Source organism: Colletotrichum graminicola (genome assembly GCF_000149035.1).
Source record: "Colletotrichum graminicola M1.001 genomic scaffold supercont1.7, whole genome shotgun sequence".
Taxonomy (NCBI): Eukaryota; Fungi; Ascomycota; class Sordariomycetes; order Glomerellales; family Glomerellaceae; genus Colletotrichum; species Colletotrichum graminicola.
In genome coordinates this window covers 186,729-208,287 of record NW_007361011.1, presented here as the reverse complement: position 1 = coordinate 208,287, position 21,559 = coordinate 186,729, and the positions used below count along the sequence as shown (strand labels likewise).

Sequence of the window (21,559 nt, the reverse complement as noted above, 5' to 3'; positions counted from 1 at the left end):
CTCAAGCTTTCCCATGCGGCGGACAATGTCCTGGTGGCTGTGGGGATACCGTATATATTGAAGCCACGCAAACACCCATCTGTAGCTCGTCAGCTTGAGAAGCCTTTGATCTGATTGGAGACGCTCGACGTTCAAAGTGGTGATGGTTTGCGGAGATTTCCATCAGCAGTTTGTATGTTGTTCAGTTCAATCGCTGTTGTAGGTGCTTGACCGGGTGTTGATTATGATGAACCACGAGAGCATACGTCGCAATTTATAATACACTTCGGAGTCACTTGAAATTGAAAGCGATGCTCAGTATGCTGTTATTCTAAATTCAAACTTAGTAGTTGATGCGTTTTAATATTATTGACTAACTGAACACTTTTTACAAAAGAATAAAACCGAGATCATGCTCAACTATCTGGCCACCTCCCCGTTAACTACATGGCTAAAGACGCATCACGCGAGACATGCGGCGAAACTTCTGAGGTACAGTTTCCGGCCCAACGCTGGTAAGAGTCGGAACGACTGGGTTGATCAGGCCCGTATCAGGGTCGAAAGTGACATGGTCGATAGTAGTCTCACGTCTGTAACCGCCACCACCAGGAATGGCAAAGCGATGATAGACAATGTACCAACTATCGGTGCCAGGAACATTGAACATAGAGTTATGCCCTGTTCCCAGTATTCCCTGTGATGGATCCTTCTGCAGGATTACACCGTGGTACGTCCAAGGTCCAGTGGCAGAATTGGACGTGGCATAACCAACACGATAGTTCTCTGAACCGGTATCATCAATGGAATAAGTGAGGTGGTAGAGGCCGTCGCGGTAAACTATAAAGAGACCCTCACGGAAGTCGACCAGACCGCTCATGGCCTGGACGGTATTCCATTTAACGGAGACCAGGTCGTCGTTCAATTCTGCCAGAAGAGGGCGACCGTTGCCCCAGTAAATGTAGTACTTTCCTGACACAGGGTCATGGAAAGCCACAGGGTCGATAGCTTGAGACGAAGTAATGGCTTCGTTGTTCAATATCATGGCCTCGGGCTCAGCCGTGAAAGGGCCTTCTGGAGTGTCAGCCACCGCGACCCCAATGGTCTTCGTGTTCAGAGCCGCGTTCTGTCCACTGAAGTAGAAGTAGTATTTGCCATTACGTTCGGTAATGGTGGGCGCCCACGCGTTACCGACGGCCCAGGGAACGTTGCCGTTGGCTCCGTCGAGAGTCAGAAAAGGCTTCTCACTACGGGTCCAATTGACGAGATCAGTAGACTTCCATGAATAGAAAGTGTTTCCGCCCCATCCTGGAACGCCATCGGTGGTCGCGTAGATGTAATAGACTCCGTTGAATACCGCCGCGTTGGGGTCGGCGTAGAGACCGGGTAGAACAGGGCTACCCATCTCAACAGCGCTGATGGTCCACTCTGCAACATCCTCGTCGCCCTTCTTCAAGACGTACTTGACCTCAGCACTAAGGTCGACGATCGTGCCGGAAGCCGGGGAAGCAGTTACGCCATCAGCGGTGACGAAGGTCGGTGCAAGGGCAGTCACATCGGTGCCAGGCTTGACCGGGAATAAGACTTTGCTGTTAGTGGTGTTGATGATAGCTGGAACACGGAGAGCAGACGCATCGGCAAGAGTCACTCCTGTGATGGCTCCGATGTTTCCAGACCGAGAAAGAACCTCGGCCGCCGTCATGGATCTATTGAAAATGGCAAACTCGCGTATCTGTCCCTTGAATAGGTTGTCGCTGGAGTAGTCAGACTTGCCAATGTAGTTGGCTGTTGTCACGCCGTTGCCGATATCCTTGGGGTCGATGTTCACATCCTCGTTGCGAGCCATCTCGTAGCCATCCAAGTAAATGACGGATGTACGTCCCGAGATTGTATAAACCAAGTGCATCCAGGTACCCTGGGGCAGGGAAGAGCTGGAAGCTGCAGTCTGCTCGGTCGTGTAGTCGCCGGTAGCAATGCTTGCTCTGTAGGGGCTTCCGGTAGTAAAAAGGTAGCCATTGCCGCTGCCGGACACAGTATTGCCGATACCGTAAATAAAGTAGGGAGTCTGCTGGGAGGCATCAAGAAAGACCCGAGCCTCGATTGCAATGTCCTCAACACCGGAGATAATGTTGTCAGGAAGCTGAACGAAGTCGTCGATGCCGTCGAAGTTGAGTGCGCCGTCAATTACACTGGCGCCACCGTTGATCACAGCGTCGTTCCCGTTGCCTGAAGCATCCTGAACTTGTGTGCCCTCTGTTTTTGAAAAGTCATAACGAAGAATCTCGCCATCATCATTGACAGCTCTACGGGTCGGTGCGGTCTCTCTCAGAGAAGCAAGCTCGGCGGCAGTGACAGCAATGACAGTTCCGTGCCGTGGGCTAGACGGTAAATTGTATGAAGCAGAGATGGTCCACTGAGGGTTGCTAATATCAGCAGTTTCGAGTGGAATGTAACCGCGCCCCCCGTATTCGTCGACGAAGAGGTAAAACTTGTCGCCGTGAACATCGTTCTCGTTTGACTTGAACGATGTTGGGCCCTCGACGGCACTAGTTCCGGCTTTCTTGCCTATACATGAGTCGACGATTGTCCATGAATCAAGTGTGGCTCGAAGAGAAGCTGAACTCTCCTGAATTATGTCACTGCAGCCTGTGCCGCGAGCACCTTCGTCCTTGGTGAAGCGATAGTATGTGCCCCCGGACTTGATCACGGTCGAATCGATCCTCGACATGCCGGCATCTTGCCACACCGTGGTCTCGCTGAAGGTGACGAAGTCACGGGTCGTTGCGTAAAGCATGCGGTGGTAGGTGCTGCCAGTACGGTTCACGTCGCTGGCATCATAAAGCGAAGAAGCCCAGAACACCAAATAAGCACCAAGTTCGTCGTCGTAGTATGCTTCAGGGGCCCATGTGTTTCCGGCCTCTGGTGGAGAAACTAAGACGTGGCGCTGCTCAGACCAGGTCTTCAGGTCATGAGACTCCCAGACTTCAAGATAGCGGCTGCCGAAGCGTACGGAATCGCCCCAAGAAGTACCAGAACCGATGGACAGATCGGTGGCGATAACATAGAAAGTGTCCCCTTCCGGTGACCGAATGAGGAAAGGGTCTCGCAGCCCCTTCGTGCCGAATGAAGAGGTCAGAACTGGCTGGCCACCGTTCAACTCTGTCCACTCCAGTGCGTTGTTGCCTTCACTGGCGGCAAAGTATATCTTTTCGCCAGCGATCGAGTCTCCGGTGAAGTAGGAGAACGCATAGCCTTCGAAAGGGTCGAGTGATACAGCTCTGCGCACTGACGCGACGAACTCGCGTGCTTGAGAGACGCCTTCGTATTCGATGGATGCTGTAAGGGCTACTGGAGTGTCAACTGGCTGCCTCTTAACAACGCCATCACTGGAGATGACAGAAGAAGAGTTGCTCTCCCAGTTGATGATAAGCCCATCTGCAACGGTAGGCAGGTAGAGGTTGCCACGGACGTCGTCAAGGTTGATGACAGTGAGAGCGGCGAGAGCGGCTTCAACTCTCTGGGCGTTGCTGGTGTCTCCTTGGCCCCGCGCAACCGCCGCGAGGGCAAGTGCTGAGGAAAGCCAAAAGTTGAGAGATTGCATGACTAGGCGAGGCAGTAATTAACTACTAGCATACCACCCGTAGGCAGAAATGTTAGGATAATTACCATGCTTTATATGGGTGAGCATTTCTTTACCCCGACAAACACAGCTACTAGAGGATCTGCCACATGTCAATGGGACAACCAAAACAAGCGATCTGACGACTTGACTGCCCGTCTTGGGTTGTATCCAAATGGATATCGCACCCTCTTCTAGTTCCATCGCCGATCATTTCTCCTTGCCCCGACACAGGCTTTATGCCAGTAATGGATCATTCCCAGCTACCATTACGGACTAAGCGCGTCAGTAAACGCTTCAGCAAGGGAATTGGTTCGTGGTAACCGTTGCACCGAGGCCTAGTCAGACCTTGGGGAAGCCTTGCAAGCTACCCGGAATACCCTTGCCTCTCCGCACTTCTATTACCCCACACGCTTCCAAGAAAGCCGGTGATGAGGAGCATCCAGGCTGTCGATGGATTGATTGCGGGGAAATCGCAGCCGGTGGATAGGCTAACAGACGACGCACCCGACTCAAGCATCTCGAGTGCTTAGCACCCGCTTGTGGATGGGGAGACAGCCACGTCGATTGCTGGACCTTCATCTCTGAGTGAGGTGAATACCTTTGCCCCTGGTATTGATCATCAACGCTTCTGAAAGTCCCTCCCAACTGAGTTCACATGCCCGAAGTCGCCAGCAAGTGCACGGCGTCGCGCAAAGCACTGAGAGCTCGGCAATGAACCTGGGATGGTGGCAGTTTGAATAATACCCTGGACTGCGGCGGTAGACATCGTGGGTAACCTTCCGGATATGGCTAATATTGTCTGTCCACGTGCGGTCAGGGGTTTAAAGCGAGTAGCAACAAGAGGTCGTATTGGCCGGCAATAACTTGCTGGGCATCAAGAAATCAAAGCCGGAACTAGGCCTGGTCATTGGACGGTCGGTTCCTGCAATAAGCTAATGGTTGCTCCGCAGAAATGATGTACCGAAGTGAATCATGCGCTCGAATCAAATTGCAATATCCGTAGACCTTAACCGTTTAGGAAATCATGCACAAGCAGATCGATTCTAAGGACGCTCGGGCCGAGCCCTTTTTTAGCCGCAGCATTTTTCTTTTCCTCGTCGTCCGGATTGCTAGTCATTCAAAAGCATATGACCAATTCTTTCCACAAGCCATACCTGTTCATACTCTGGGGTGCGTTGACCACATAGAGACGTGGTTTCCTCCTGAGTCTGTATTTTTGAGCTTGGCACAAGTTGAGAGGCTCGGGAGGATAACACCAACTTGTGCAGAAGTGATATAGACGTTATTAGCTATACACAAATGAAGTAGCGGGAAAAAACAAAGGATGATCAGTTTAACAAGGGTTTAAAACGTTGCTTTTCAAGTTGCTAGGCATTTTTCGGCTGCGCTTAGTTGGTGATTTAAGCCGCCATGCCCTCGGCTGTCAATGCTTCTGAATTTGGTGTCGGGTTCCCCCTCTCTATTTGTGATGTAAAGACTAAGAGAAACAAACAACTATGAAAAGATATTCCCTGAAAACGATGCAATGCCCAATAAGATGATAGAAAACTGGCATACACGGATGCACAGCTCAAAATCTCCTCCTACGTAATAACAAGCCGCAGAAGGAAAAATGGCGGGTGCGAGTTTGTTACGTGGGCCACGTCTATCAAATGAGCAAAAATATGCGGTTCACTCTATACAGCTACGTCAAGCTTTCTATCGTCTAATCCGTTGCAACAACTGCCACTCTTCACTTTTCTGCAGAAAATATTGGAAGAATCATCGATATTCTACTTCGTAGAAAGAGAAGACCATGTATGTGCTAGTGTGATCGATTTCTCGTGCTTGACATGCGAACGTATTCCGTGCCGCAAATCAAGGGAGCCTTGCAAGAAGGCTTCCCAAAAGAAATTGATACTGGTCAGGATAGACTACTTTGACTAGGGGAAAGCGAAACTGTTTCGCATTCAACATAAAGTATGTACGTAGTGACTGAGGATTAACAACACGACAAAGCTTGTCCAAGAAACCATAGTCAATGCTTCTAATTACAAGCTTGTGGTTGGGCATGATATGAAGGACTATGGGTAATCACCAATGATGTTTATCCGGAACAGACTCCGGACTTGCTGGGCTCACAGCCACCCGCGCATCCGTTGTACATCTGGCACCTGACCCTGGCATCGGTGCATACGTTCCTGAGAGTGGCAGTATCACCATAGTTGGAATTAATACTAACAATCTCACCGCCACTGTATGCCGTAACTCCCTCTACGTAGACGTTGCGCTTACACTGGCTGCTGCACTGTTAAGATGGGGTCAGTTATATTATTCGCAACCCCGATGGCAGAATACAAAGTTACTAACGTTACCGCAAGAACGATATACCTTGCCATACTCCCTGGCGTAGAAGTTGATGATCTATTAATAGAGAAAATCAACGTGTCATTCGTCATCAAAGACCAAAAGTCCACTTACGTTCACGGTGCCACAACCGTTGTGCTGGACGATCTTGTCACCAGCTTTGTAAGCATCGCCTCCAACAATCCAAGCATGGTCACCAGCCCTGTCGTTCTTCTGCGTTGAAGGTCAACCATCTGCGCCGATAAAGGTATTATTCGAAAGATTACTCACAACCGAGATGGCATCTTCACAGACATCTTCGAACCAGACAAACTCAAGTGCACAAGGACCGTCACAATGAACACCCTCCTTCTGATTCTTACCAATGATGGCATTTCTCAGAGTGGCGCCTCGACGAAGCAGAAAGACAGCATCAGCCTGGCCTGAGAAGTTGAGTCATCAGCTAGAGGCCCTCTTGCCATTGAATCATGAAGGCCCTAAGGATTATCTCACCTCCTTCGCCACCGGTACAAGCACCAGACCCACGATCAAACCTAGCCCAACCTCCGTCGTAGACTTGACCGGCCTTTACCTCGATGTACTTGTTATTTGTCTTGGTGGATGTGGCAACGGGAACACCGCCCTCATATCCGAGACATGCGAGTGTGGTAGGTAAAGCCGCCAGAAAGGCCACTATGCTAGCCTTTAGGACGTATATAATAGCTCATTTATACACTGAATTTGGTTTTCAAGTCGATGTGTAGTTTGAGATGATGTCTGGTCTAAGATGAGGCACCTCATTAAGGGGAACTTTCATCTAAATAGACAATAGACAAAGGTGTATGCTCCATAATAATATCGGAAATTGCATTAGAAAGTGTACAACTCATATTTAAATATGAGAGGCCGGTCGATAATATTAGACCTCTGCTGGGATGCATAAACCATTGGTGGATTTAATGGGTGAACAATTGCTAGTACTTGAAGCCGTCAGAGCAGTCGCTTCGGGTTGCCAAGATCTAATCAGGATCCTGCCATGGCCTTATTCTTTTCTTTTGTGAAATGATCACATTATGTGATTGAAAGTGCCAAGAACGAGCTTGTGAACGGAGAAACTGCACATTCGCCTCACACCACTCCAAGTTCCCAGCCCCTCAAATACCTCCCAGTAACATGCTCCCTCAAGGCTGCTTTCCTGAAACGCATCATTGAGGTCATGCCGCGGGCCTGCCATCCTCTGGTGCTGAAGTTCTGGACGACCTACCACTCATAAATGATTTCTTACATGTCATGACGAGTGCCGCCTCTGGCTAGGCTTAGGCGTTTAAGCGGTTCGTGCAGCCAGCCCATCTGCATAAGTAGTTCATGATTATACGACCCTATCGTAACTAGGATTTCTCGACAACCTCGTCTAGATGATTGTAGTCCTTACGGCACATACGACATATACTCGCCTGCCTAAACTGTCTTTATCACACCATAGCATATAACACTCCTATCATTATTGACAAGTTTGAAAGAACACAACGACATAAAATGGCAACATGTGCTCGTGTGCGCCCTTAGACTTCTCTTCACTTTACGCGTACTCTAGTCCGCCCTTCTCGATATGGACTTACTTGACCTCGCAACTTTGCTCATCGCCTAGCGCTGGGTCCCCCCCCCCTCCACCCCCCCCCCCCCAAATACTTTATTATTGACCACGAAAGGGTCTGGGAAGAAGAGCCGAGCAACTACTATGTTCAGTTCAGCGGGGCCGAGGTCGTGGAGTTCTGGTGCCTATGAACCATTCTTCGGTTAATGCTGCGGCAGTGTGAAACCAATTCCCTTTCGTTCCACAGCTTTCTTGCCTCCCGGATTGCGCTGCGGTAGGCATGTGTTGAATCCAGAAAGATAAGCAGGCATGAACCACACAGACTGCTTAGAAGACTCTTGGATCACAATAAATGTTTATAAAGTTATCGCGCGTTTATGGCTATGGCATGAGGTCTTGTACTTGATCTTGATAACAAGAACAGAACTTACACGAGTCCGCAGTCATGCGTTAGGTTGAAGCGATGATTGACGTGCTGGATGTGCAAAAGGTCAGTTGACTTATTAAATTTACACGCTCAAACAGTCGCTCTGTTTATTATGATAAAAGACGAAGAGTCTCTTACAATATTTCACATTGAGCACAAACGACAGGTACCCCGGATTTCTTTTAGGGCTCTACCGAAATTGCGGCTCTTCTGGATCAACAAGAATCGCTGCTTCTTTTGTTTCGTTTGCCTTGCCTTTCCACTCATCAATGAGCTTGTCGATGGAGAAGCCCTCGGCTTGTTCGGGTCTTTCAGTGCTGATTAACGTGACATGCTGACCCGTTCAAGCTTTGCAATCATTGGCTAGATGTCGACTTTCTCGGTGGTTGATTGGAATACTATCTAGGGCTGTTCTAGTGCCGGTAAACTATTTTTAGATGAATGATGCTTATCGGAACAGTGAACAAAGAGGACCCCCGCTTGAGCCTGCAAAATGCTGAGGTTTATAGCTGCAGGTGTAGGGCAACGAGGAGGGTGACGTACGTTCGTTTTCCAACATGAAACAGCTTGGTGTATAGCCGCGGCTTAATATATGCCCAACTTGATACAAGCGAACATAACGAGTCATGTAGTTAAGCCACTCATGGAAGATAAAGATCAGGTGACACAGGCCATGCAATATACGCGTGACATATCTGTTCCATTAAGGCGCCTGCCTATCGCCTAGTTCCATCACGTCGGTCTCACCGTGCTCTACAATACTACCGACAACCAACGCGATGACGGTTACCAAATTTATCCGAGGCAATACACTGATAATCCCGGTGGGGTGTTGTAAGCCACGACGACGATCTCAGGAATAGCAACAGGTTATATCAGTAAAGTAAAATAATGTGTGCTGTAAGTAGGCAGCGTTGAAACCAATGTGTGTTAATGTCCGACACTTTGAAGGCTCAGATGGCCCAAGTCAATCCACCTGCACCAGTTTCCCGCTCCATATTATCCAGACAATGCACCATGCACTTGGCCGCTTGTTGACGAGTGATTCTCCTTTCGTATTCTTCGTCTCTAGCAAGCAATCGTCGAGCTGATATGCAGAACGGTCCATGCGGCTGGCGCCTGCAATCATTGCCCGATGGCTTCGCTCCAACCACACTGCCCGTCCGCGCACCGAGGCATCGAGGAGCCACGATATCCGGAGCCCGCGGCTCTTGCGGGGAGGAGGTTCAGAGTAAGCTGCGATTCCTCGAGGCACTCACGTACTTCTGGCTTCTCATGGTTTCGGCTCAGCGCCGACGGGCAACCATGGGGGCCGGTCGATGAGTTGAGCCTCTACATGGGTACAGCGTTCAGCAGTATCCCCGATGACGACGCATCAGTGCATTCACCAAGCTCTCCCCCTTGGTCTTCAGCCAAAAGCTCCGGTGTGCAAGGCAAAAAACCACGGCATGTAGTCAATTGGCACGTGCCGCACGATCCTGAGAATCCTTTGGACTGGACAACAAAATCGAGATGGCTTCAGGTTGTGCTTGTGAGTATTTTGACGCTGGAAGCGTGAGTAGCCGAGTTCTATGGTAACGAACTCTTTCCATCCTACAAATGCTTACAGCTATACCTACAGAGCAATGGCACCTTCGATGCCTTTTCCAGCCGTGGCGGATACTCTTGAAGAGTTCAAAGCACCTGACGGTATCTTGATGTCCCTCGTTGTGTCAATCTTCAACTTGGGTTCTGTATTCGGTACAGCGTAAGCGCCTGATGAAAGCAATTCATTTCTAAACATTTGTACATGTACTGAAGACAATCAGGCTAGCATCGCCCTTGTCGGAGCTACACGGAAGATACCCATTGTATAGCATTTCGAACATTTTGTTTCTTGCATGTAACGCGGCTTGTGCCTTATCGCCTAACCTCGGCGTCCTCCTCATGTTTCGGTTCATGAGTGGATTCACCGGTGCTATTCCTTTCGCTATTGGATGTGGCACTATCTCCGACACAACCCAGCGTCCCTGGCGAAGCCGGGCTGTATCGGCCTATTCTTTCGCCCTGATGCTGGGTACTGCGATTGGGCCTGCCATAGGAGGCTTTGTGGCGCAATACTTTGGCTGGCGCTGGATCTTCTGGTCGCTCTGCATCCTGGTGAGTAATAACTCAAGTCCGGATGACATTAGGAGGTGAAATTATTCACAGATGCACACAGGCTGCCATTAACAGCATTGCGTTGGTTCTCTTTCTTGGAGAGACCTCATCGAGAACGCTGTTAGAGAAGCAAGAAAAGAAAGTCAGGAAGACTACCAGAGATCCTGGGTTTTTCTCGGCTTTGAGTAGTAGTGGTGTCTCACCAGGCGAGGCTCTCTCGGAAGCTCTCAAGAAACCCTTTCGACTTCTTATAACTCCCCCACCCTACTTGCGAGACACCCCCACTTCCGAGACATTATCATCACCATCATCACCACCACTATCACCACTTATTTCACCATCTCTGCTGCCCACCCATATACAACTTTCGGCCTCGCTAGGCAATTCGGATGCCCTAGATTCATCCGGACTATCTATATTGCCGGCATGCGGACTCTGCGCCCAGATAATATCCTCTATAGTAGCAAAGGTGCTGTTAGGCAATAGGCAGACCTTTTTCCTCTTGCGTGACTATATATTATCTAACTAGGCCTGTAATAAGTTAACTTACCTTTCTAGAAGGGCTGCTCTAGATACCTACTTATTATATCCCTTTTGCACCTTTCTAGATAGGTAACAAATAGTATAGGTATATAACCTATCCTTACCTAGCTAGGTTAACTAGTGTAATTAATACTATAGATTAGTAGATTAATAGGGGGTTAACTATAAGATAATAGATTTAGCTTTATCCTACTGTTAGCTACTAGACTACTAGCTAGCCTAGCTAGCCTGGCTAGCCTGCTAGGCCTTAGTAACTAGTAGGTTAGATAGAGGGTGCCTTCTAGATACTAGCTATAACCTAGTAGCCCTCTAGCCACTCTTAATATTAATATCTATAATAGATACCTTATAAGCCTTAAAATAACACTCTAGAAATACCCTTTTGCTAGTAATAGTTAAATCTATTACCTAGTTATCTAGACATCTAACCCTCTAGTAATAGGCCTACTTTAATAGGCTAAAGACAGCTATATCTAGAGGCTAGAGGATAGTAGAGGTGTATAGCAGTAGAAATAATAAATAGATATAATACTACTAGTATTTTTATATAAAGTTAATAGTTATATAGCTATAATGCCTATTAAGAACTAGTAGTCTAGCCTCCTCTAGCTAAGTAGGCCTAGTACGTAAAATAAAGACCTCCTCTAGCTATTTAAAGGCAGTATTATTAGTTATCTAGCTATTATTTATTACTATAATTACTAAGCCTTATATCTAGATCTAGAGGCTAGAGGATAGTAGAGGTGTATAGCAGTAGAAATAATAAATAGATATAATACTACTAGTATTTTTATATAAAGTTAATAGTTATATAGCTATAATGCCTATTAAGAACTAGTAGTCTAGCCTCCTCTAGCTAAGTAGGCCTAGTACGTAAAATAAAGACCTCCTCTAGCTATTTAAAGGCAGTATTATTAGTTATCTAGCTATTATTTATTACTATAAATTACTAAGCCTTATATCTAGATAAGTTAGATAGGTTAGATATAAACCACTAGGCCTAAAGTAACTTACCTTTATATATAAGTAAGGGGGGTAAAAAGCTCCTAGCAGCAGACACATACTTAATAATAAATACTTATACCTAAGATCCTAGCTGCTTTTTCTAGATATATTATAATATTATAAAGCCTAACACTAGCCTATTAACTCCCTTACCCTTTATAATACTAGTCTTATCTATATTCTATCTGTTAGATAGATAGATACCCTAGATAGTAGGGATACTACTAAGGCAATAGAAGAAATCCTAGATAACCTTAGGGGAATAGGCTGCCTATCGCCAGGCATCAATTACTCTAGATCAGAGGGTTCTAATAGATAGATTTCGCCACATAAATCAGGCTATCTATTTCCTCCCTATAGGAGGATACCTATCGCCCATTATACGCTCTGCTAGGCCCTTTACTTATTAATAAGTAATCTGCCTGCTAAGGGAAGCTTAGAGGGATATATAGGCAGCCAGATTATCCTCTTAGGCCTAAGATAAGTGTTACATATAGGTAAAGGCAGTATCTTTACTTTACTGCCTATAGTATTAATAATAAAGTAACTAGTATAGTATGCCCTATTTAGAAGCAGCAGCCTAGATGCTATACCTATTTTATATATCTAGAAGGGCCTAATAAAGCTTATCTTTAGTATATTACTTTATAATAAGTTAAAGAAGGTATCTTAAAAAAATAGCGTTATTTAGTTATATATATAAAATGTTATAATAGTTTAAAAAAGGTGGTAATGTTAATGAAGGAGGAGAAATGCGGGATTTTTGGATGTCTCGGAAGTGGGGGTGTCTCGGATGTGGGGTGGGGGAGTTACTCCACCCAATCGTCTTTGCGTTTTCTTTGTACTTTGCTGTAGTATACGGCATTCTTGTGAGCAGCATCTTTTCGTCGTTTACCACCCCAGTATCTGACCAATATCACTTAGTACCTCCTCTTTGCAACCTTTCCCATCGTCTTCACCAGCAGATACAACTTCTCGACTGGCTCTTCTGGCCTTGCATTCTTAGGCGTTGGCATCGGGCTTACAGTAGGCGCTGTGCTTGATATGCTTTGGAGTGACCGAATGGCCGCATCCTTGCTTCTTAAGAGAGGTACCAGGACACCCGAACTTCGTCTAACTCTCATGAGCTATTGTGTCCTCCTGATCCCGACCGGGATCCTCTTGTATGGCTGGACAGTAGAGAAGACCATCTTCTGGCTGGTGCCGATGACTGGCACTGCCCTTTTTGGAGTGGGCGTTATGCTACTGTTTGTAAGTCGATCTGGCCGTCGTATATATGGGGACAATAAAGGAGTATTGCCAACTAACCAATAAGCCAGGCATCAGGCACGTCCTACCTCATAGAAGCCTTCCCAGTTCATGCCATCCCCGCCCTTGCTGCCTTGATAATGTTGAGTGGCATTTTTGGTGCTTTCTTACCAATCATAGGACCTCCTATGTATTCTGCTTTGGGGCTGGGCTGGGGAAGTACTATCATGGCTGGAATCGTTGTAGCCATGGCGCCCATACCTTGGCTCATTATGAAACATGGGGAAGGGATGAGGGTAAAATATTCACATCAAGCTTGTTAGCCCATTGCACCGGGAGATGAAGAAGAAACAAGCAATTCGGTCTATTCCTTTCCTGGTGCATAGAGCCTTGATACTACATGTGTAATTATCGATGGCGCCACAAATATGCTTATGCTACAGAAAAGAAGATCATCAGCCTGCACTGATGGACTGCGTCTTTGGTTCTGATTGCTGCGGACTTGTCATAACAAGCAGTCGAAAGATGGTTTTAACATAATGTCTAGGTTTATGTTTTATCGCAAAACCTTCCCCGTACTGATTCTGATTGTGTGATTGAGCTTATCCGAGAAACATGCCCATCATCCTTCGTGACTGATTTCATCTCTCGACCCAGCTTTAGCATAAATCTTGTCCAAGAGTCGACATAAACAGTTTTCCCCGGGTTACGTGCCTCCTTTTGTCCAGTTAGAAGTATTCTTCCAGCTGTTGCCATCTGGAATAATGTTCGATTAATGTCTTTCCCCTCACCGGTCCATCGCAAGTTGACAAGGACTGGCAACTTTGAGAAGATCTTCGCCATGCTGGACACGGTCTGACCCTCCCGCTCACAGTGTAAGAAGAGGCCTCAACGCGGAAAAATGCACTCTCCTTTCTCTTTTTTCGGTACATTGTTTTAACCTGCGGCTTAAAGCTGCTTCCGGGAAGTTTCTGAGAGAGGGGTGGACTCAGGAGATATCCTGCCGCCCTCCTCCATCCTGTGATTTGCCGTCGAGAGCAACACCGCCGCCACCACGATAATTCTCATCACTGCAGTACTTCCCCAGTAAAACAATACGAAAACCTCTCACCAGCCTTGTACGTTCAAGAAGCTGCAGGGCTAAGACGTCTCCGAGGTGGGCAAAGTCCACATCCAACGACACCCCACTGAGACTGTGCAACCTCACCGGCGATTCTTGCGCGTCCAGCTGATCATAACACAAACAACTATCGTGGCGAATCACGAGATTGTATCGCCAGTCTCCTACATACTCTGCAGGCTCGCCAGTCTTTCTGCCGCTTGCTGCATATTGGTTCCGACAGACTAGTCAATATCTACCCGAAAAAGACCAGGTGTGATCGTTATGACGACTTCCGTGGCCTGCCTTTGGGGTAGTCTTCCAAATCGGTCAAGGCAAGGTGCAGATACAACTTTGCTGAGGCGGTGTCCGACAAACTAGGTTCGCCTGCGATACGAAGCTGCAGCAGCTCCCAGCCACTACCAGACGCGTCAAGAGTCTCCGCTCTGGAGACTAGAGCTCTGAGACACCCATCCACACCGCTTGGCCGCAGGTTTCTGGTCACATGGTAAGTCAAAACCCTTCCGGACAGCTCAACGAACGGGCGTTGTATTGGTGACCGTCAAGCCGCCATTCAGCTTGACTAACCCCCCCAGGGCCTCGGGATTGTGGCTTGAACCGCTGCTTACCCAGCTAGCTCTGGGATTGGGCAGTAATCAGTACGATCCTCGCACATAGAACAGGCTTTGAGGTGGCTAACGGCTAGACGATAGGTTTTATATGTGATCAGTAGGTGCGCCTAGTCACACTATAACGTACTGGAATCCAACGTGAGAGAAGCAAATCACGTCGCAGAACGCGCGATCAAGTGCTTGGGAGACTTTAGATGACGAGTGTATGACGAAACCTAGGTCCTTTCAAAGGGGTACAAGCGGATGTTCTGGGTGGCCTCTTTTCATGGAAAAGTGATGACCGGGTGAGCCGGAGGTCTGCGCGAATGGCTAGATAACTAGTCATGATGCAGCGGGTTCTTGCATCTTATCAGCAGACCACTCAAACCCTCCCAGGCTTCCGGGAATCGACAGAGGTCTCAAGGTCCTTGAAATCCGAGCAGCTTCATGGCCCTGACTGGTAGGTATAGCTTACTGGGAATGCCAATCTAACGCCACGAACAAAGTGGATATGTCTCTAAAACCTGGGGCAAAGGTTTCCACACAAAGTGCGCTTAGGCTACGTACTCAATGGTAGAGAGCAAGATCCGAGGCTGTCGGAGAGCGCCACATGAGAAAATAAGGATGGAATTCACGCCCGAGGCAGGCTGGAACGTGCCGGGAAAGATGGGTGGGTGTGTGGGGATCATGGGGTTCAGCATGATGCACCAAAGATATCTAGAGCAAGACGATCTCACAGAAGAGGGTGTGCAGATGGCGCTCACCAATGAGACGGTGCCTTGGCTCTATTCCCTGTTTGGAGAGCACCTTATTCATTTCAAGGGCTTATGTTCCATACCTAGTGACTTCTGTAAAAAGACGGCTCGGGACTTCTCTTAAGCATAAGACAGCGGCGGGCTCGTCTCATTCGCTCGATACAAGGAGCCGGACTTCGGAATGGTACCAGTTGGGGGATGACAAGTGCCCCAAGGCGGTGGTTGCCTTTGGCAGATGATGTTTCTAAGAACGGGACCGCGCGGCTTCTTCTCTGGATGAACTCCCCTTCCCAACCCAACTCAAAAGGGCGGAGCTGCTAGGTCTGACATGGCGCGCCGCCATAAGGCTGCGACCAAGTAACTTGGTGGCTGGATTGTGGCGGCTCGGCGAATGGCAAGAACATGGGGAATCGGCCTAGAGGCACGGCCGGAGACATGCAGTGTGTGCGCGCGCAAGCAAGTTGGCTTAGCTGAGGAGTAGGTCATGCGGGACTCGTTTGACTCTGGGCCAGATGGTGATACGAGAAATGCTGGGTGATACTCGGCCTCAATCGCGAGATGATCAAATGTGGGGTGCTAGAAGATGAGCATGTAATAGTAGGTGGTGTGGAGGATCGGGAAGGGTGCGCAGAGTCCATCCATAATTTGTCCGACAGTTCTCTCGTGCGACCGCCGTGACTGAATGGGGAGTGATTGTATGCGGGCGCTTCGGTCCAGTCTGCTTTCTCTGCCTGTCAAGTCCACTTGGCCGTGTCTCCCACCGGCGAGGAAACGAATCCCGTTGCAAGTCAAGTGACGAGAGTTGAGAGACCATGCCGTGATTGTGACAGTGGGATGTATCCTCGGGAGGCGGCTGCGAACTGCTGCGAGTGTTACTGATTGCATACCCACGCCCCATGCTACCCGGCATATCGAAAGAGCTGTCCACTAGGAGGAGGAGCAAACGTTGTGGGAAGAAAGACAAGCAAGCCGATACGAAGCCTCACGGCCTCTCATCACGGTCTGGGCGGGACGACAATAACTTGGTCCGGGTGATTGGGGGGTCCGCAGGGTTGTTGTGAGTGAATGGGTATGGCCAAGAGCTATGGTATCATCTAGATGGATGGAGTGAACGGCACAGGCGGCCGACTGGAGAAATCATCTTGTTTGCTGGAGGAGGGGGAGGGGTGGGTGATGGAGGGGTTGTGAGTGAACATGTATGGGGAGAAGTTGTAATCAGACAGATGAGAGGCTGAGAGGGGATCGGTATAGGGGAGGATAATCCTTGCTTGCATCCATACCATGCTGTTCAAGCTGCTCGGCTGGGCAGGCAAGAGTGTCGACTGTGTAGGTACTGTAGTAGCAAGCAAGAGATGTGTAAGAATATGCAAGGTCTGGAATGGGGCTTGGACTGATACCGAAACATGACCTGCTGGCCCAGACCGGGATGAGTGTGTGGCTTGACTGAGGAATGTCAATAGAGCAGTGACACGCAGGGCTGGTGTGGTGTCGAGCAAGAACGTGGTTCACTCGATACGGCAAACAGCATGGTGCGTGAGCAGGCCCGAAGCGATCCCGAAGCGGTGAGGAAAGAAGATGATAGGTAGGTGGCTGAAGAAGAATGGGGTGCGTGAATAGAGAAACTTGCAAAATCCGTGAGTGATGGTCCATGATTCATGATGCGAGGTATCACGACTGATCTGGAATACGGGTCGTGATACAAGGAATCGTTAACAGACCGGGGCTACGATCATATCTCCAGGTCTTTGTCAACTTGGCAGTCGGATAACCATGTATTTTCGCTGGTGACGCGGGATGCGCCAGGCCTACGCGGCCAAACCCCTCAGTGTTGGGATGGCACGGTGTGGTTCAGACGAGATTTCCGTCAGAAGACACGACACCAACTTTGCTGGGATGGGGTTGTTCTTGGAATTCGGGCATGGAGAGAGATGGCAGTTGGGGTAAAGATGGGAAACAAACAAGCAGGCCAACCCGGTCGACGCAGGGATGGGCAGCATGGATGAAGCCAGGCAGCGGGCCGCCGGAGGGTAGGTAGTTAGAAGCGCATCAACTAATACTATGTATCCATACTAAGGCATCGGCATCCCTAAAAGCGGTGGTGACTGGTTGAGGTGATGGTTTGACAGGCACAGCGTTGGCGCGACAGCCTCCCTGCAGCATCGGACCTTTTCCCGGGCATCTTTGTGTGATGTGACTGTGTATCCACGAGGCAAAGCCTGTGATAGAGCGCACAACATATATGATTGGGGAAGCGAGGTAGACTGAGATAGATAGAGGAGAGGACAAGGCCACTGGCCTGTTTCATGGGCAGTCTACCACACTTGGACACCAACCAACCAGTGCCATCCGGGAAAACATGGCCCGCCCCAGGACTCTCCACCGGGAAAACCAAAGAAAAAGAAAAGTGCAAATGTCGTCGGATAGCTACTGTTGTATGACCTGGCTCAAAAAGGGCTGATGATGAGACGGATAGCTGCTGGCCGAGGCTGCAACAGGGTCTCAAAGGAGACGCAAATGCATGTTTGACCAGCGCAGCAACGGGTTGCGGTGGCAAAGAGGACGACCCCAAGGAAAAGGAGCAGAGCAACAGATGTGAGCATGAGAGACGATGCACTGCCAGCCAAGTGGGGAGGGGGCTATGACGAAGACGACCAACAACCACCAGTTGGAGATGTCAAATGTGTCAGCAACCGAGCATGTATGTGTATGTGTGAGGACGGGATCACAAAAAACCGACGAGGCGCTGGAGGACGGCTGCGTGCCGATAGGCAGCGATACTCTACAGGCGCGGGATGGACGATGTTCCAGAGTCCTAGTATGCGCAATCATCAACTAGCTAGTTTATAGCCCGCTCTCACGGGTTGAGGCAGAGACATACATGCACCCCGTGCTGGGGGCGCGCCATCGGCCGAAGATTCAGGCTGGGCAACGGTTACCCATGGAGAGTGCTGAGATGGAGAGAGGTGCTTGGAATCGGCTTGCGAGACGTGTCGACCTGTCATAAGTAGGTGGAGGCGGCGTGGGGGCCATGGAAATGGAAGAAGAGGGAAGAAGATGCCAGGATGGAATGGCAAGGCATTTCGCCCCGAACGGTGCGCTCGTAGGCCAGGGCACAAACATGGATGGCCATGTTCACCGGTTGTTTGGTGCTCTTGCGTTGGACGCTCTCCTTCAGCTTCAACTCTTCCTTGCTGTCTGGCATCTCTTTCCGTCTCGGTGGTAAATGTCTATACCTGTTTGTCTCTCCAAGGTTCGACTCCTCTCAACCCCCCCCCGCTGCATGCGTACGACATCTGTACATCCGGGCATGCGGGTGTGTCTGCGTGGGGTAGGATCCTTCTGTCGCGTTGCATCTCATGTCGCACAGCTGCAACGTTGGAGCGGCGAAGACTCGCGCGGCCGAGCGCCGTAGCCCGTCCCGCCATGGGTGCTGTGGGCAACGCTGCGCACTAGGATCGTCCAACGACGGTCCAATGTAACTAGATGCACGGGGAGTTTTCGGACAAGACCTTGGTGCCTATTGACGGGTAGTACTCGGTGATATTGCATGAGAACCCGTGATACTTGAGGCATGACAGGGTAGCCTGAAGATAGGCGAGACACCACCGGGCGATCTGGCCTCCGATGGAAATTACTGCCCGCGATGCAAGCTCAAGAGGGTCGCAAAAGGGAAGCCGGCCAGAGACATATCGTGCAGCTCAAGGGCGATGGGCAAGAACCGTTGTTGGCGTATGGAGACAACGTACGCAATGTTACTGATGGGCCCTGACGTCCTTCGTGTCCGCCATTTTAGTGTCCAAAACGTCCCAAAGTTCTTGGACCATCCGGGGTTGCAAGTCAAATCCCGGGCAAGCACAACATCAGAGCCCGACTCTGCTCTCAAAAGCAATGGCCTCGCGTTGCACAGGGCGTTAGACGCCTGAAAACAATTCCAATGACCTGGCCGGCGCTGTGTGACGCAGAGGCGTGGCTCAAGTTCGCAGACACGATGGGCGCTCTGCTTTGGGAGCCGCCTCCCAATAGCCAACAGTCTTGCAGGGCTGTGACGGCAGATGGAGTGAGGGGAGTGCGGGCGAATGAGACCTCGGAAAGTCCGGTCCATAATCCGACGGAAGCCAAGGACACATTAGATCCTGACAGGCAGACAGGCAAGCACTCGCCCATTCTCGTCGTCAAATTCGTGTAAGTGCGAACGGGCGGGAGATGTCTACGATGCCACGGCTCACACAACTTTCCATTCGCCACAGTTTGACGGTTCTCCTCTAGCTCGCCTACTCCCGAGACCCTGCAGTGTAAAAGGGCGTGGGCGTGATGGGATAGGCTCGAGGAGGTACAGAGTGGTATTATAACCACACTGCTTTGACGCGGCTGACCGCATTTTGCCCATCTCTCCCATCCCCTGACCCCCCACCCCCCCTTTTGCCGGACCCTCCCGACCGTCATCGGTAACTACTGGCTTTCTGCCCGGACAAGATCAAGGACTGAGGGGTAGGAAGAGCAAGTCGGCTGGATGCATCATGGGGCCGCCGCGTGATGGAGGCACACCACCTGCTTGTAACCTAGAGGTGGTTCTTTGGGAGGGTAGTGGAGGTGGTGGTGGTGGTGGTGGTGGTGGTGAGGGGACCGCAGGGGACGAGAGACATATGAAGCTGGCGTCTGTGTCTTTGCTGCGCGTCGAAGAGGCAACAGACGTTTGCTCGTACAAGAAAAGTGTCTCGGTCACGGTGGGTTGAGGCTCGACTACCTACCAGAGCATCCGGATATCGCTTGTCGAGGGCATGAGTGATGAGCGTGACGGCGGGCATGGATTTACATGAGGAAGGGTGGGGAAGGAAGGGTGGCAGGGTGGATGACGGCACATATGAGTGAAGAAGGGCGGATTCATGATTCAGATACAGGGGCAGGCGGCAATATGCTGTGAAGTTGGATATCAATGAGTGTGTATGTTCGGCTTGGGGCGGGTGACTGGGAAAATACATACATCAATGACGATGGATAACATGAGGTATCGTTGGCGTACTGGGGTGAAGTGAGGCATGAAACAAAAATAGACAAGGGAGGTTCTCCGAGGGGGTGTAGATGTTGTGAGTAACGCCCATGCTGGTGTGGCGTGGGTTTCGTGATGGTGAAGGCGTTATGTGCTTGTCCCGTCTGTGCCTGGGCCCGTCTCTACTTGCACTTATTTGCTGCGGATGGATGGAGTGTAATACTCGGTATACGATGATGGATGTACCCGTAGGTGATGGTTCATGAAGCTCCCCTTCTGACCAAAACTCGCAACATGCCCCTGGCTTAATCTGCAATGGGAGAAAACGCCTTTCTCGAAGCTGCCTAGCTAGTTAGCCCAGCAGTCCCGAAGTGATCCGCTAGTTGCCGCCTGCGCCTTGCTACATACGAACTGGACGTCCCGTCTGGAAACAAAGCAAGCTCGCGCAACACCAACCATTGCGGATCATCTGCTTTCATATCATCCACCCACTCACTCACTCACTCACTCACTCACTTACCCACTCACTCACTGATTTTCTCACCCACTCTTTTCGTCATTTCCTGGATATACCCGTGTCAAAATACGGGCAAGATTGGACCGGACATTCACCGCAGCGGCGACCTGGGACGACGACAAGGTAGTCTCAGTCGTCTCATTACCCCCCTCCCCCGCATCAACGCCCGCTCGCGCGATATCGAGTCTAGCAGATACCCTTTCGAGGTATGTACATTATCGGCATTGACTGAGATCAACCGCCCCTCCCAGGACAAGTTGGATCCTTGGTCTGCTGGACAGTCACATCCCGGCACTCCCTTCACTCCCCACGTCGTCCGGCTGTGTGTGTCCGTCTGTCTTGGTGTTGGCGGCAGAGTGCGGATACTTGACTGTCCAGTTGATCTAATCTCCAGCCTCCCAGGTCCAGGCACGACGCCGGCGGAGGTCCTGATTCGTCGGCTGGGTCATCTGGCGGTATCTGGGTATCAGCTTCCGCCATCACCGACCTCAGTTGCGACCTTGACCTGAATCAACTTGCACTCTCTCGTCGTCGCCTTTTTCCTTTTTTTACCTCCTCTCTCTCTCTCTCTCTCACACACACACTCTCTCTCTCGTCTTTCGTTACTCTTACCCCCCTCCTCTTCTCTTCTTAGTAATTCCACTGTACACGCGGCATCCGCCCAGATATATATCGAGGCAAGCCGCAACCTCAACTCACTTGCTAGAGGGA

At 49.8% G+C, this 21,559-nt stretch overlaps 6 protein-coding genes across 6 annotated transcripts; 3 read left to right on the top strand and 3 right to left on the bottom strand.

The window, feature by feature from the left end:
* Positions 1–430: 430 nt before the first annotated feature.
* GLRG_01733 (glycosyl hydrolase family 43) lies at positions 431–3,577 on the bottom strand (the record flags this gene model as incomplete). The annotated part of the gene is made up of 1 exon (XM_008093067.1): positions 431–3,577. One exon carries the CDS (start codon positions 3,575–3,577, stop codon positions 431–433), a length of 3,147 nt encoding a protein of 1,048 aa, XP_008091258.1.
* A 2,107-nt stretch (positions 3,578–5,684) lies between these two features.
* Positions 5,685–6,632, bottom strand: GLRG_01732 (pectate lyase; the record flags this gene model as incomplete). The annotated part of the gene is made up of 5 exons (XM_008093066.1): positions 5,685–5,873; positions 5,948–6,001; positions 6,059–6,157; positions 6,215–6,366; positions 6,437–6,632. Coding segments are annotated over 5 exons (690 nt in total), but the record flags the coding sequence as incomplete, so codon positions are not given.
* A 2,404-nt stretch (positions 6,633–9,036) lies between these two features.
* On the top strand, positions 9,037–9,267 carry GLRG_01731 (uncharacterized protein; the record flags this gene model as incomplete). Its single annotated transcript, XM_008093065.1, has 1 exon — positions 9,037–9,267. The coding sequence occupies one exon, from the start codon at positions 9,037–9,039 to the stop codon at positions 9,265–9,267; it is 231 nt and encodes a 76-aa protein (XP_008091256.1).
* A 292-nt stretch (positions 9,268–9,559) lies between these two features.
* GLRG_01730 (uncharacterized protein) lies at positions 9,560–9,812 on the bottom strand (the record flags this gene model as incomplete). The annotated part of the gene is made up of 2 exons (XM_008093064.1): positions 9,560–9,675; positions 9,740–9,812. The coding sequence occupies 2 exons, from the start codon at positions 9,810–9,812 to the stop codon at positions 9,560–9,562; spliced, it is 189 nt and encodes a 62-aa protein (XP_008091255.1).
* A 2,863-nt stretch (positions 9,813–12,675) lies between these two features.
* GLRG_01729 (uncharacterized protein) lies at positions 12,676–13,202 on the top strand (the record flags this gene model as incomplete). Its single annotated transcript, XM_008093063.1, has 2 exons — positions 12,676–12,882; positions 12,951–13,202. 2 exons carry the CDS (start codon positions 12,676–12,678, stop codon positions 13,200–13,202), a joined length of 459 nt encoding a protein of 152 aa, XP_008091254.1.
* Positions 13,203–19,278: 6,076 nt separating this feature from the next.
* On the top strand, positions 19,279–19,610 carry GLRG_01728 (uncharacterized protein; the record flags this gene model as incomplete). The annotated part of the gene is made up of 2 exons (XM_008093062.1): positions 19,279–19,526; positions 19,592–19,610. 2 exons carry the CDS (start codon positions 19,279–19,281, stop codon positions 19,608–19,610), a joined length of 267 nt encoding a protein of 88 aa, XP_008091253.1.
* Positions 19,611–21,559: the final 1,949 nt, after the last annotated feature.